This window comes from Artemia sp. Qi Xiang Cuo, chromosome 2 (genome assembly GCF_049724085.1).
Source record: "Artemia sp. Qi Xiang Cuo chromosome 2, ASM4972408v1, whole genome shotgun sequence".
Classification (NCBI taxonomy): Eukaryota; Metazoa; Arthropoda; class Branchiopoda; order Anostraca; family Artemiidae; genus Artemia; species Artemia sp. Qi Xiang Cuo.
In genome coordinates, this window is record NC_142795.1 from 11,820,217 (window position 1) to 11,835,923 (window position 15,707).

General features: G+C 34.7%; 1 protein-coding gene across 1 annotated transcript in view; it reads left to right on the forward strand.

The window, feature by feature from the left end:
* The first annotated feature begins 384 nt into the window (after positions 1-384).
* Positions 385-15,707, forward strand: part of TfIIEalpha (transcription factor IIEalpha) — a 51,646-nt gene continuing 36,323 nt past the window's right edge. Inside the window, exon 1 of the mRNA XM_089107979.1 lies at positions 385-524. Coding sequence (XP_088964105.1) covers positions 404-524 — 121 coding nt within the window. The 5' untranslated portion in view covers positions 385-403. The remainder of the gene's footprint in view (positions 525-15,707) is intronic.

Genomic DNA, 15,707 nt, shown 5'->3' on the forward strand with positions numbered 1-15,707 from the left:
TTGTATATTTACCAATTTTTACTCGCTGATTTTTTTTTCCTGTAGTTGATAAGCTTTTTTTCTTACGCCATGTTTATTAACTGTGGTTTTACAGCTTGTTTACTTGTTTGGGTACCCTCTGTCCATGTTCTTTTTTGTGCAAAAAGACTAAATGAGTTTTACCTTCTCCGTCGTTGAAATATCAGTCAGCTAGACTTTTCAAACTGTCTGATTGCCGGACTTGATTTAACAGGTCTTATTGCAATATTGAAGAACGAGCATGCCAGGAAAAATGTCGGATTTCTTAATCCCAAAAAACATTTTCTGGGATTTTTCTAGCGACGGTAACGGATTTTACATTTTCTGGTGTGGAAGTATTGGCAGCATTGTATGGATTGAGCAATGATTTTTAAAGCAAGAGCAAATGGCGGATCAATTTGTCACAGAAGTTCCAAGTGATTTGAAACAGCTGGTTCGTTTGGTCAGTAGAGGATTTTATCAAATAGAAGATCGTCTAATATTAGACATGCTGATCAGAAATCCTTGTAAGTGACAAAAGTATTTCTCAGAACAAAGTTGATCAATATACACAAGATTCCATAGGCCTAACTGACATTGAGACAAGGTGAACATACTATTTGACTCCTTTTTGTATGCTCTTTCCAAATACAATTACTCTTAAATGTATTCCCCCCTGGTTGTCCCATATACAGTCCATGGACTATCTAAAAACTGAAACAATACATTAAAATAATGAAATTTTTACTTTATAATTACAGGAAGTGATATCAGTGTATAATTATGCCTATTTAGAAGGACACATATTAAGAAAGCAATTATTAATTCATACTATACAATAAATTTACAGTTAATATTTAACTGCAAAATCTTTAAAGCAGTTAATCCTAGGCCTATTAGGCCTAAGTTGAACCAAAGAGTTATTTAGGCTATGGCAAAATGCATGGAAAATATATAGTTGGGGATAGTTGTAAAATATGTAATATGCAAATTAGGGTTGTTGACAGTAAATTAAATATAAGTGGTTTTTAGGACTGATTAACTACAATTTTTCTGCATTTCATGAAGTAAGAATTGTCAGTAAATTTTCTAGGTAAACTTGCAGTAGACCACATAATTTAGATAACATAAAACTGAAAACATCAGTTGATGCCATGTTTATGCTCTTTCATATTTCAATAATTGCTTCAGGGGTCATTTGCATATTGAGTGCTTAAAGCAGCCCCAAAGATATTTCATTTTTGTAACCACACATAGTAGTTATCAACACTTGTTAAGTTATTGAAAAGGGGTTAAAAATGTATCAATAATTTATAAATAGGTTGTTCAATGGTAACATATTCCAAAAATACTTATTTAAAACAATCAGGTGAGAAGGGAGGTAGGTAAAATTCTAGACAAGCTATTTTTCACTATCTTGGAAAGGGGTTAGATTAGGAAAATAAAACTTTCAGCAATGAATCAAAGGCCAAAAACATACTCCATGAAGGGTATTGCCAGCCTACTTTGTGACTCTTCTGATTTCTAAGTCTCAAAAATTTGTCTACTTGACAGGTCCACCTAGTGGAATTTTGAGAAAAAAAAATTATACCTTAATTTTCAGTTCATTTTCTCTGGTTTTAGTCTTGAAAATGGTATTCCTGTTACTTGAGTAGGATTTTAAGCCATATCAATGTTTTTTTTTCTAAATTTAGGAAATGTATTTGCAGTTCTTTGAAACCTCATAAATTGGGATTGAGGAAAGATGAGAAGCAGGGAATACTTTTTTGGTACTTCATTTATTTTGTAAGGTTTCACTTTTATAACACAAGGGTTTTAAAGTTCATCAAATGTCAATGCCCTCTAGAGGGAGAAGGAGTGGAGATAGGTACTTAAAAATATCCTCCTGAGACATACTTTAGTCTGCAGATCCATCCCTGAAAGTTTGATTTTCATAACCTAACCTCTTTCCAAGACCAGGAGGTATTTATAAAAAAAAGTGAGTTGATTAGCAGCTTATATTTACAATAAGAATGCAAAAAGGAAACAAATAAGCCTAGTATCTTCACCTTGTCTATATGTCAGTTATAGAATCTCATATATATTGACTACAGTATTTATGGTAAATAATAACCTATAATGCACCATAGTTTAAACAGTCCATGGTACAGTAATTACTCAAAAATACTCATAAATGTTGAAAAATATCTAAATGGTATTGTTTTAGTACTCCAGTTTTCCATAGGAAAACACTGTCAAATTCTGGAAACTGCTTCAAAACTTTCTAAAATGCATTAAAACTCTTGTTTAGAGGATTTTTGCTATCTTGGAAAGTGTTTGAGTTAGGTGAAGATTCATTAAGTTTCACAATTCAGACTATGTATTTGCACAAAGGGGGGGGGGACAGTATAGTGGTCTCTATTTCAGAATGGTATCAGTGAACATTGTAGAATGTTTTACAAGTAGTTTCCAGAATTCTATAGGCTAGTGTTTCCTTATGGAGAGTAGGGGTACCAAACCAATACCTTGCAGATATTTATTTGCAATTTTTTGTAAAGAAATATCTCATATTCTGTGTCTGTTGAATAAACTAAAATGGTTCAATAGGAGAGGTAGCAATCACTTTCTAAACAAACTTTCATAGATAGCATAATTTAAAGAAAGTTCCCTAATAAATGCAAGTTAATAACATGGAGAATTTGCATTGTAAAGGGGGAGATCATGGTGAAGGTAAAGTCTGGCAAAACTCAAATAGGCTGGAAAAAAAAAACATAACAAAGTTCATCATTCAGTGCTCTTTCTTTATAGGGAGCTATCACTCTAATCAGCTTGACATGCTTGCATGGTATCATTCTTATTCATTGACTATTCTGAAGAAAAACACTATGGATTAGTAACAAAAGTGGAGTATTATTCAATTTGATAATTAACACTTTCCAGTAACACTGCAGGATGATATTCTTACTTTATAATATGCAGCATGTTTAAATTAAACAAGTTATCATGTTCCCTTCTGTTATTATCTATTTCTAGATCATTTCAAATAATATTTCCATGAATTACATACCTGATCACAGACAAAGATACATTCCAGATTGCAAGAATACCCATTTTAACAAAATATCAATGACATATGACTAGATTTGATTAATGGGAAAATATATTATTAGGGCTATATATAAGACCATTCAAAGGGGGGCTGTGCATTGTCAGAGTAAATGACATATCAAATGGAGAATAAAACTATAAATTTAATTATCTTAAATTACCTTAAATTGTGTGTCCAGCAAGATAAGGTGCTGACAAGCCTCCTATAGAACATTTTGCTGGTGGGGTGACATCCCAGGTTAGCCTGTAATCTCCATTAGCCCAGTCACAATCAACTCCTTTCTTGAATGTATCTATGGTTTGGGACTGGATGGTGGCTTTGACAAGGCTGTTCCAGTGAGGGACAGCATATACAGAGAAGAAGTGCTGGTGCTCACTTTGATAGCAATGGGGGACTTGCAGATTCTTTGTGTCACCTCTTGTTGTACTTGCAAGGGATGAGGAGAAAACTTGACTTGAGAGGTCGTTTTTGAGTAGTTTGCCAGTAACAATTGCATTTGCTCTCTTCCTTTAATAGACTAGGGTGGGGAGTTTAAGGGACACAAGACACTTCTAATATGGGTTGTCTTGCAAAGCTGTTATAAACTGGGCTGCTTGTCTTTAGACACTCTTGAGTGCTTTAACATCCATCTTATACAGGGGAGATGCCAGGGTCATTCCAATTTCTTTAGCTTTGTACAACTTCTTGACCACACATGGCTTCATGGTGGTAAACGTTTGTTTTATGAGCCCTAGGGTTTGGTTTGCTTTAGCAACTTGAGCTTGTGTATGGCTGTGGAACTTAGAGTTCATCATCAACAAATACCCCGAGGTCCTTCTCCTTACTTACAGCCTCAAGTGGGTCATCTTCAATATGGTATTTTTGTCTAGGGTTGTTGTGTCCAAGATGCAGGACTTTGCATTTTGATGCGTTGAACTGCAAACCCCACTCAGATGACCATTTAGATAGTTCATCTAAATCTTCTTGAATTGTTGAGTGATTCTGGCTAATTTGGGCCTGTCCTAGGAGCTTGCATTTGTCAGCATATAATGTTAATGGGTTCTTACAATGATTTGTACAGTTGTTAATATACATGCTAAATAATGGTACTACTTTTATTTTATTAGCATGTTTCCTTAAGAAGAGCCCTAACTCTCTAGTGCTACCCTCTTTCAAAAAGTAATGCTAACTACCATGAAAATTGAATTTCCTGCTCCTCAAAGAGGGCCAGCTATAACCCTAGGTTACATACAAAATATGAAAATGATATGCAAAAATTTTCTATTAATCATATTTTTATGTTTCCTTCTATTTTTGTTTACATTTTTAAACCTTTAGCTCTTTTGAAAGTACTAAAAAACTTTAGCGTAAAGAACGAGGTAGGGTGAATCGGGGAAAGTCCGACACCTTAACATGTTTTTTTTTGTTAAATTGACTCTCAAGATTTTTTTTTATGAGTCTGTCATATCATCTTCTATCAACCTTTTTTTTACAACAGTTTCCCATATTATTCACTTTATGATTTTCACATATAATGTGCTTGTAGCCCATCACCAGGTCTCAAAGTTGGTGCAGCCTGCTATGTTGGACTTACCCCAGCTTTGGGGGAAGTGCAACATATCTTACTAGCTTTTTTCAACAATATGTCAAAAATAATATGACTTCACCATCTTAAAGGGCATCGAGGAATCACTATAAGTCCATAAGCAAACAATTTTTATGCCAAACTGACTGGCATCAAAAGGCCAGACCATACTTTTTTCTGCTGCTGTGGGGTAACTCCGACAGTGTCGGACTTACCCAACAGATAAACGTTACAAGAATCATAGCCGAGGTGCACAAATCACTGAATGTAAATGATTGCTTGTATTTTAAAAAAGAAAAACATATCACACAAAATATGGTTTGACTCCAGATACAAAAAGTTACTCATATATGTTGTAGCTTACGTGTATGGGCATAAAACAAAGATCTACTGACGCTTGCTAGTAACTGCCTTGTACGATACAATAACCTGACGGATTTGGGGTATTTCAAATGGTCCGGTTTTCCCACTAAGTTTACTGGTCCTGCTTAATGTATTTGTCATCTACAGTATCGAAATCGTCTTTCTTTGGCCAATTGAAAGAGTAGGTGGCAAGGCGCAAGCAGTGAAGAAACTTGAGCTTAAATTTTCCCTCGTCAGGGAAGTCTAGAACCCTTCCTATGTAACCTTGTTCGTCATTCCTTGCATTGTATCTAACTGCATAGTACTCATTTAGATTGGGAACAATCTTTTGCTTACTGGGTGTCTCCTTGTCATTGTTGTCACTTTCTTGAATAGTATCTTGAATACTCTGATCATCCTCATCAGAGCCAAGTTCAAGGCTGATGTCTGATTTGCTATCACCCAAATCTCTATTGGCTTCCCTCTTAGGAAATTTTTTTTTAGATTTTATACCCTTCCCATCTCAACTTTTCTTCTTCCCTTTGCCTTTTGCTTTCAGATTTTCTTCCCTCTTAAGCACCTCTAGATGTTCTTTTGATGTTATCACTTCTGCCTCTCTTGCAATTTTCTTCCGTTTTTCTATTTCTGAAACTGATGGTAGGTCGGGCCGCTTGATTGAGTTAAGAAGAATCTCTTCAAAAGTTTTTGATTGGTTGCCAAGCAACTTCTTTGGACTAAAGGTAACAGAAAAGGTATTTTTTTCTAGTTCAGTGTTGACAGTGGTTGTGACTTTAGATGTGCCTGAATTTTTCTCTTGCTCCATTTTCATTTGTGCATAGCGTCTCAACTTGGTAGGTTCAAACTTGGTTTGGTCAATTACGGATGGGTTTACTCTCATTGGAACACTCAGGTCAAAGATTCCAGTTGCTTTGAACGACTTTTCAATCAGACTAGGAGTGAAATAGGTATCCCATACCTTTGATAAGAGATATACAAAATCCTTCTTTGACAGAATGTTGCCAGGGTGCTCCCTCTGCCATTTCGAGAGATTCTGATCAAAAGACACTTTCATTCTCTTGAAAACCACTTTATCGAGAGGTTGAAGCATGTGGAGGTAGCTTGAGAATTGTCACGTTAATTTCATTTGCAAGTTTTGCAAGAGCAAGAGAAAGCTTTGCAAGTTTTGCAAGAGCATGTGTGCCATGTCCATCTAAGATGAGAAGTGCTTTTCCCTTTACATGAGGAAGAAACTGGAATTCAAACCAGTTCATAAAGAGATCAGACGTCATCCACCCTTTATTGGTAGATGAGTAAGATGCACCAGGGTAAGCTCCATCTACAGGTATCCATGAGGTCCAGGTATTCTTTGCAGAGAAAACTATTAAAGGTGTGAATTTTTCTCCGTTTGCACTGATACAAACCAAGGCAGTTGTATTTTCACGTCCATTACCACCTGTTATACGAGTGGCTGGTGAGCCTTTGGCTCCTGCAACTTTCGTGTTGCCAGGATCCCTGCAGAAAGATGTCTCATCCAAATTAAACCAAACTGGGGCTTGTCAAGAATATCCATTACCGTGGCAGTTTCATACAACAGCTCATAAAAACCATACATTATGAAGGGGTCGGATTGCTGCAAAAGTCTTTTGTTTTCTAACCTTTCAAGTTTCTTTAGTGAAATTTTGTATTAGCACTTGAACCCCACATATCAGTCAGTACCAGGGCGTTTGTACTTAATTATTGTTTGAAATGTGTTCTTGAGTAGAGAATCTTGGACTTTGTCAAAAAAATTAATGCTTGATCAGACCTATGCTCCGCTTTTCAAAGTATTTGGAGAAACTGAGCCATATTCTTTTCTATTTTAGCAGGACTTTATTGACTCCTCCCTCCACCACAAACTGTTTTTTTGACTTTTGTCTTCTTCATAAGATGGTCATGCAAGGTAGTGCGCGGTATTTGAAATACTTTCGAAGCCTGTAGCATAGACATTCTCTTTGAAGATATCTCTGCTAGTGCGTTTTGTAGCTGAGTTGCATCATATGTTCCTCCAACCCCGCGTTGTGTTTTCTAAACATAATTTCTTGGCATCTAGAAAAGACAAAGGACTTATGAATGAATTGATGAATTTATTCGAAGGGGAATTATGAATGAATTGATGAATGTATTCGAAAACCTGTCACAAGCAGGTGTGCAAAAAATTCCAAAACAGCCAGTAGCAGAATTCCAAAAGCTGCCAACACTTTAGCAGCAAAATCCGTGATTTGACAGGTTTTCTTTGAGCAAGAAGTATTTCTATAGGTAAAATTTTCAGAAAAGTAACAAATGTAACTAAGTATAGCTTGCGGTTAGAAATATCAATAGTTTTCTTAATCATATTTAATCATATTAAAGTACTGTCTCATATTTACTCTAATACTGCTAATGGTGTATAGTATTCAAAGTCTCAAGTATACAGTATATAGCTTACTGCTGGTAGTTTATGGATTGAGTTGTACACTCCAATGATATTGGTATTATAAAAATAATACACACCCAACTGCATTCTTAATATTTATTGATCACTGTACTACAACTATAAAAAGGTCAGTATACTTTTACTAGCATAGGAAGAAAGGTCAGTAATTCAGTAATCTATGTCTGGTTTTGATGTGTAGTAAATAATTGAGACATAAACTTTTGAAAATAGTGAAAAAATTATTTCAAGTCAAGTGAAAGTAATAGTTACTAGGGGTGGATTGTCGTCAGTGATAAATCACTAGGGGTGGCAACCCTGAAAGAAAGAGGATTTTTAGGAACCGATTTTGATAATGTTTATGAGAAGACAGATTTTGGGGGAAATCCCCAAAAATTCGGGGATAGTGGAAGGACTGGTATTTTTGAAAAAAAAAATGCCAACAAATTTTGCAAGGCCATGAAAACTGTCCAGTAGCATTGCTACTATGCTATCCCACCTTTTTGCACGGCGGAGCACGACTTGTGTTTTGACACCTTTTCTTTGAGCAAAAATTATTTTATATGTAAAAAGGTTATTTTCAGACAAAATCTGCCAACAAATTTGATACAAGCCAAGTAGCATTTCTACTTTGCTACACTTTTTACACGGCATGCCACAAGTAAAGGTTAAGACAAAAAAAAAATTACAGGGGAGAAAGATAAACAAAAGCAGGCACAGAACTGCAATTCATGAATGATCAACACAACACTACATTCCACTAAGTTAGTAAAGCCATTTAAGGATGGTTACTGGCTTCAACCTTTATTATTTAAAGCTTATAATCTGTTCTACTATTTAAAATATCAATCTTTGATTAAAGGGGGTAAGTCCGACATCCCTGCCAAACTTCCCCCAGAGGGGGCAAGTCTGACATGTCGGACTTTCCCCAGATGCGCTTTATCGGGAGTAAGACCGACACCACTCTTATCTCTTCAACTAATAACATTAGATGGTTTAAAAAGAAAAAACAAGAAGATGCTCCTGGTCTTCTAGTTTCTAAGAAAGGAAAAAAAAATTCTCTATCTCTCTTACTTTATAATCTGCATAAGTTAAGGTAAAGTCAGTTACCTGTGTTCCTAAAAAAACGCCGTCCAAAAAACTTCAAAACCCTCTGAACAGAAGGCGTGCTAACTCTGCCAGAAGTTGATGGCACTGTTGCCTACTGCTACTAATATGGAAGAAAATATGAAAGCCTCCCACAGATACAATGGACCATAGACAAATTGAAGGTTGGTATCGGACTTACCCCACTGTCGGACTTTCCCTGATTCACCCTATTGACTAGGGGGCAAACCCTCTCATATATGTAATAATTTCTGTTCGTTTTTTTTAATGTTGCTCCTTATTTTCAGTTGAAAAAATCTTGTTTTTTAATCTAATTTCTGATCGTTTTTTTTTAATAATGCTTGGAAATCAGGCGAATTTTCATGGAAACATTTCATTGAAATGTTCCATCCCCCAAGGAAAGATCCTCCCTTGTAACCCTTACTCCAACCCCGACCCCCCACTAGAAAAAATGTCTCCTGATAACACCTGTATACTTCCCAATAACCAATACTATATGTAAACAATGGGCAAAGTTTATAACTTGCAGCCCTTCCCCTGGGAACTGTTGGGATTAAGTCATTCTCAAAGACAAATTAATTCAATTTTCGACTATGCTGATCATAATGGCTATCTCAAAATTATGACTGGGTGACTTCAGGAAAAAAAATGAGCATGGGAGGGGGCCAAGTTGCCCTCCAATTTATTTGGTCACTTAAAAAAGGGCACTAGAACTTTTAATTTCCGTTCGAATGAGCCCTCTCACGATATTCTAGGACTACTGGATCGATACAATCACCCTTGGGAAAATCAAAAAAAAGAAGCACAACTGTGATCTTTCTTCTGGCAAAAAATACAAAATTCCACATTTTTACAGATAGAAACTTGTAACCTATGAAATAGGGTTTTCTGATAGGCTGAATCAGATGGTGTGATTTTCATTAAAATTCTTTCACTTGTTGGGGATGTTTCCCCCCTCTCAAAAATCAGGTAAATTTTCTTAGGCTTGTAGCCTTTGATGAGTAATACTAAACTTAATAAAATGTATATATTTAGAATCAGCATTATAAGCCCATTCTTTTGATACATTTATTGACATCAAAATTATTTTTTTAAAAGTTTCGATTACTATTGAGCCATATTGCTTGTTTTTTTTATTGTTTTTTTATTATGTATATGAGGGGGTTTTCCCCTTAGTCAATACCACGCTCTTTACGCTAAAGTTCAAATTTTGTTTTATTCACAAACCCCTGAATCACAAAGGCCATCTAATTAGAATAGATAGCTCTTTTGAAGGCACTAAAAAAAACTGTAGCGTAAAGAGCGAGGTATGGACTTGGGGGCGAACCCCCTCATATACGTAATAATTTCTGTTCGTTTAAGTTCTAATGGTGCTTCTTACTTTCAGTTGAAAAAATTTAGTTTTTTAAATTTAATTTCTGATCGTTTTTTAAATAATGCTGGGAAATCTGGCGCCCCCTTCATAGAAATGTCCCTTACCTCAAGGAAACATCCTCCACGGAAAGATTCTCCCGAGTGACCCCCTCCTCCAGCCCCCTGCCCCCACCAAAAAAAAACTTCCTGAAAATGTCTGTATACTTCCCAATAACCAATACAATATGCAAACAATGGGCAAAGTTCATAACTTGCAGCCCTTCCCCTGGGAACTGTGAGGGATTAAGTTATCCTAAAAGACATATTTATTAGATTTTTGACTATGCTGAACAAAATGACTATCTCAAAATTTTAATTGGGTGACTTCAGGGAAATGAGCGTGGGAGGGGGCCAAGTTGCCCTCCAACTTTGTTGGTCACTTACAAAGGGCACTAGAACTTTTTATTTCCCTTCAAATGAGTCCTCTTACAATATTCTAGGACTATTGGATCGATACGATCACCCCTGGGGAAATCAAAAAAACAAAAATAAACAAATGAACACGCATCTGTGATCCTTCTTCTGACCAAAAGTACAAAATTCCACATTTTTGCAAATAGGAGGTTGAAACTTCTACAGTAGAGTTCTCTGATACGCTGAATCGGATGGTGTGATTTTCATTAAAGTTGTATGACTTTTAGGGGGTGCTTTCCCCTTTTTTCAGAAATAAGTCAAATTTTCTCAGGCGCATAACTTTTAATGGTTAAGACTAAACTTGATGAAACTTATATATTTGAAATCAGCATAAAAATCTGATTTATTTGACATATCTATTGGCATCAAAATTCTGTTTTTTGGAGTTTTGGCTACTATTGAGCTGTGTTGCTCCTTACTTACAGTTTGTTACCATGAACTGTTAAGAATAAAATGTTTTTTGACAAAGGTATGAAATGATTCAAGCAATCAAAGACAATGGGTAAATATGTGGTAAATTTTTTGCGCTTCACCATGTCAAAAGAATATGTGCTAAAAAACAATGAAAATGCTATCATTATGTTCCTTATTTTATGCCCTATCTAAAAATTGCGGTCACTTTTCTGATAATGCACCCCAGCCCTCCCTCTGATGATCCCAGAGTTATCCCTGATAATTATGTCTTCATTGTTTTACACCTTGTGGTAAATTATGTCTTCTTTTTTAACTAGTTTTCTTGCATTCTTAACCAAGTGAAAACACTGCTAAGGGATTTCAATATAATTGCTGTGATAAAGTAGGCTATTATTCGAAATGATTTAGATAATCTGATTAGTAGAAATATGTTGCATAGTATAAAGTAATAATTTCATAATTTTTGTGTTATCTTTTAGTTTTTTATGTATCTTATGGTTATATCTAGGACCATTAGGGGAGGGGGGGAGTAGTATGTTTTGTCAGAAAAGCTATCATTATATTTGTAAAAAATATAAAATAAGGAATCAAATTGTGCTACTTTTATTTATTAGTATGTTTGCTTTAGATGTGGTCAACTACTACAAATTTACCAAATATACTATGTAGTACTAAGATAAGATAAGATTTATTCTTCATTAAATACACATACAATAATACATGTTATTATTCCCCCAAAGGCTCATTGGCCTGTATAGAAGGGGGAAGACCAATGAGTTACTTACTCAGAGATGAAAAACAAAAGAAAATTTAAAATGATCACTTACTCACAGACTGAAGAGCAAAAGGAGAAGAAAATAAAGATAAAATGAAAATTATAGAAAAAAATAGAATAAATAAACTAAATTAATTAAGTAGATTAAATAGACTCCAAAAAATAAAATAAAAACATAAATAAAAATAACTTCTAAGTAGCCAAAGGATTTTTAACAATTTTTTTTAAACGAATCGAATGAGTTGTACCTTTGAGCTGATTCAGGCAACTTATTCCAAACAATATGACACGCAATTAAAGGATGAAAATCTTACCTTATGCAAGGAGTAAATGGAACTTGAACATGATTTGTCATATTGCGAAGATAATAATTATTTTGATCAGAGGTAAAAGATAGCAGAACACTTAGTGGCTGGGGGAGGTCACCATGAAGCCGAGCAAAAGTAAAACATGCACATGAAAGAATGTATAGTGACTCAAGATCATGTAATGGAATAACTAATTAACAATTAGTTTCCTGAATGAGGTTTCTATCTTTATTGTAAACCTTAGAAAGTGGTTTTAACAATGAAGGAAAGGTAGACATCCACACTATTGGACAGTAAGAAACGTAAGATTGGATCAAGCAGTGAAAAAGGATTTTGAATTTCTGATAACTGGGGATAAAGCTGAGAAACACGCGAAAAATAAAAAAAAAACTGGACTTCGAAAAATTTAGGGTAAGATAATTTGCATCAAGACATAAAATTACTCTCTCAAAAATATTCAAATTTAATCGAAGCTCTGATTCGCAGTTTCCCGAAGTGTCAAGTGTGCTGTCATCAGCAAAACAAACAAGGACATCAGAAGAAGGTGAACTATAGTTGCCACGAGGGCAAGGGAAGGCCTAGGATGACAAAATCTACAACAATTAATAAGTTTCTGATTTTTAAAAACATAATAAAGATCATTTACATAAATCAAAAATAGCACATGCCCTAAAACTGATCCCTGGGGGACGCCGAAATTCACTTATGAGGGTGACCGGAAAAGTGGATCAACAGAAATTAACCTATCCTTCAAATAAGAATGAAGCCAATAAAATACATTTCCCCTTAGATATATGCCAAAATGAGACATCTTGATAGAAGAATTTCATGGGTTAAGGAATCAAAAGCCTTACGAATATCCAGGAATATAGCAGCCGGAATCAATCCCGAATCTAACGCAGAATGAATAAAATTCAAAAGGGTCAAACAGGCATGTTCAGTGAAGTGCTTCATTCGCATACCCAATTGAAAATCATTAAAAAAAAATTAGATTTTAGGAAAGTAAGGAGACGAGAAAGCATAGCCTTTTCAAAGATTTTACTAAATACTGATTAAATTGAAATTGGTCGATAATTTGCTGGATCATTTCATGGTCAAACCTTATACAAAACAATAATCCGAGCACGCTTGAGACACACACACTTTGCCTCTACACAAGGAATTATATATATTCCGGTAGATCTTGAATTGACAAAGACGAGTAGCACTTGCTGAAACTGTAGCGCATATATAACCTCTCCAAGTTCAAGTTCAATCATTTTATTATTAACATATACATGTATATAATTGACATAGGCCCATGGGGAGACAAGCTCGAAAAACTAGGCCTAGACAAAGATACAATAAAAAATTTTACGCTACAGTACAAAGATAATTACGACGGCAAAGATACAATAATACAACAATAATATGAAAGTAGCAGCTAGCCCAGGATCCAAATATAAATATATAAAAAAAAGATCAATATTATCAAATATAAATTCATACTAAAAGATAGCCGAGAGGCCCACATTCACTTAGAACAACAATCCAAATAAATAACTTAATCATATTAAAAAGACACTTAATTAAAAATAATCCTGAGCTAAATGAAATTTAAGATTCCTTTTTATTAAATGGATAGAAGAAAATTTATCAATAAAATCCTTGTGAGCATCCCAGCACCGGGCTATTGACACGAACGGAGCGAATTTAGATCTCTCAGTACTGTACTTGTCAATGTAGATACTCTTTTTTTTGTCGCGTGTTATAATCATGTAAATCTTATGATCGGGAGAACAAACTTTTATTGAGGTAATATGGCGGTAATTTCTTAATGTAATTAAATTTGAAAATAATCGCTCCAAAAGTGAATTGTTCAGAAACTGGAAGTATATCCAGATAAGTATATTTATTTGGAAGTGAAATAGGCGATGAAATAAAAAGTTTGAGGATTCTTACTGCTTTATTTTGTAAAATCTGTATTGGTTTAATATGGCTTTTAAATGTAGATAAATATACTAGAGAACAATAATTAATATTAGACTGAATCAGAGAAAAATAAATGCTTCGTAAAGCAGAGTAGGGCAAATAATGCTTCAACCTCCACATTAAACCAACATACCTTGAAATCTTTAAGCGTATATTTTGAATGTGTGTTTTAAAAGATAAGCTTTCATCAATCACAAGTCCAAGGTACTTTATCATTTTCACCCGAGATATTGATAATAGACACTTTGAAGAAGTAACTCGGGTAATACGAGGGCATATATTTGACTTCCTGCCGTAAATTATGAAATTAGTTTTTGATAAATTCAAACCAATGAAATTTGAAGAACACCAATCAAGAACATTAGAAAATGCAGCATCAAGTTTTTCCCCCAACTTCTCGTCAGTCCTCTCAGAAATTAAAACTGCCGTATCATCAGCAAAATATGTGCCGAGCCATAGGATTGCAAAAGCGTCGTGAAGATTATTTGTATAAATTAGAAAAAGCAGAGGACCTGGGGCAGAGCCCTGAGATACCCCAACTATCGAGGACTGAGGATCAGGCGAAGAGAGAAGATTACCTCCATCTATTCGTTGCTTTCTCGTATCAAGATAAGATTTAACTAGATCCAACGCCGGTCCGCGCACACCACAATTATCCAATTTACGAAAAAGAAAACAATGGGGTATTGTATTGAATGCTTTTTTAAAATCCAAGTATATTGTTGCTGGAATTTCACCTCTATCTAAGCATTCATGAATATATTGGATGAGAGCAATGATAGCGTGCTCAGTATTGTGTCCAGACCTAAAACCAAACTGGGAATTAGTGGAAAAATTAAACGATTTAAGAAAGTCATAGATCCTCTTATAAATTGCCTTCTCAAATATTTTAGAAAATGCTGACAAAATAGAAATAGGGCGGTAATTTGATGGTTTTTCAGGAGAGTCACCTTTGTGAAGCGGAATTATCCTTGCTTCTTTAAAAGCAGACGGGAAAACTCCATTTTTAAATGAAAGATTAATTATATGCTGTAATGGCAAAATTACTGCAGACAATATTTCATTAACAATTATAGAACTAGACCCGTCAATTCCCGCTGAATCACCTGGATTTAGATCACACACTATTTTTGTTATTTCAGACCGAGAAATAGACGTAAGAAAAATTGAATTACTTTGAGGAGATGGAAGGTATGAAGAAAAATGTTTATTGCTACGTGAATCAAACTGGTTCATTACTGATGAAACAATTTTCTCTCCTATACTAGCGAAATTAGTATTCAAAACATCAGCCACTTTCTCCAATTTGTTAGTAGTCGATCCATTTTCTAAACTACTAATTTCAGACAACTTAGAATTCCTTTGTTTTTTAATAATAGAATTAATTAAAGACCACGTTTTGCGAGGAGAATTTTGAGCTTCTTCAAAAGACTCTTTATAATACCTATGTTTCGACAATCGTATCAGTGCATTTAATTTATTTTTGAAGATTTAAAAATTTTTAATATTATAATCAGTTGGATTCTTTAACTGCTTTTTAAATAACTGTTTTTTTTTATTAACTGATATCAAAATTCCAGACGTTTTCCACGGCCTTATAGGAAATTTTTCTCTGCAAATTTTCTTCGTAACAGATGGGCAACTAGAATCAAGGCAGCAATTGAAATTTCTTAGGAAAGTATCAGTTGCCACATCTGTATCCTCCGTGGATATTACATCCTGCCAATCCAATAGACCAAGGCTTTCATTCAGGTGCTTTAATGTTATTTTACTTATTAACCGTACTTGACGTTCCCTACTTACCTGCGGTATTTTATAAGTAAAAGCTAAATCTGAAACCAGCAGGAAATGATCTGATATATCAC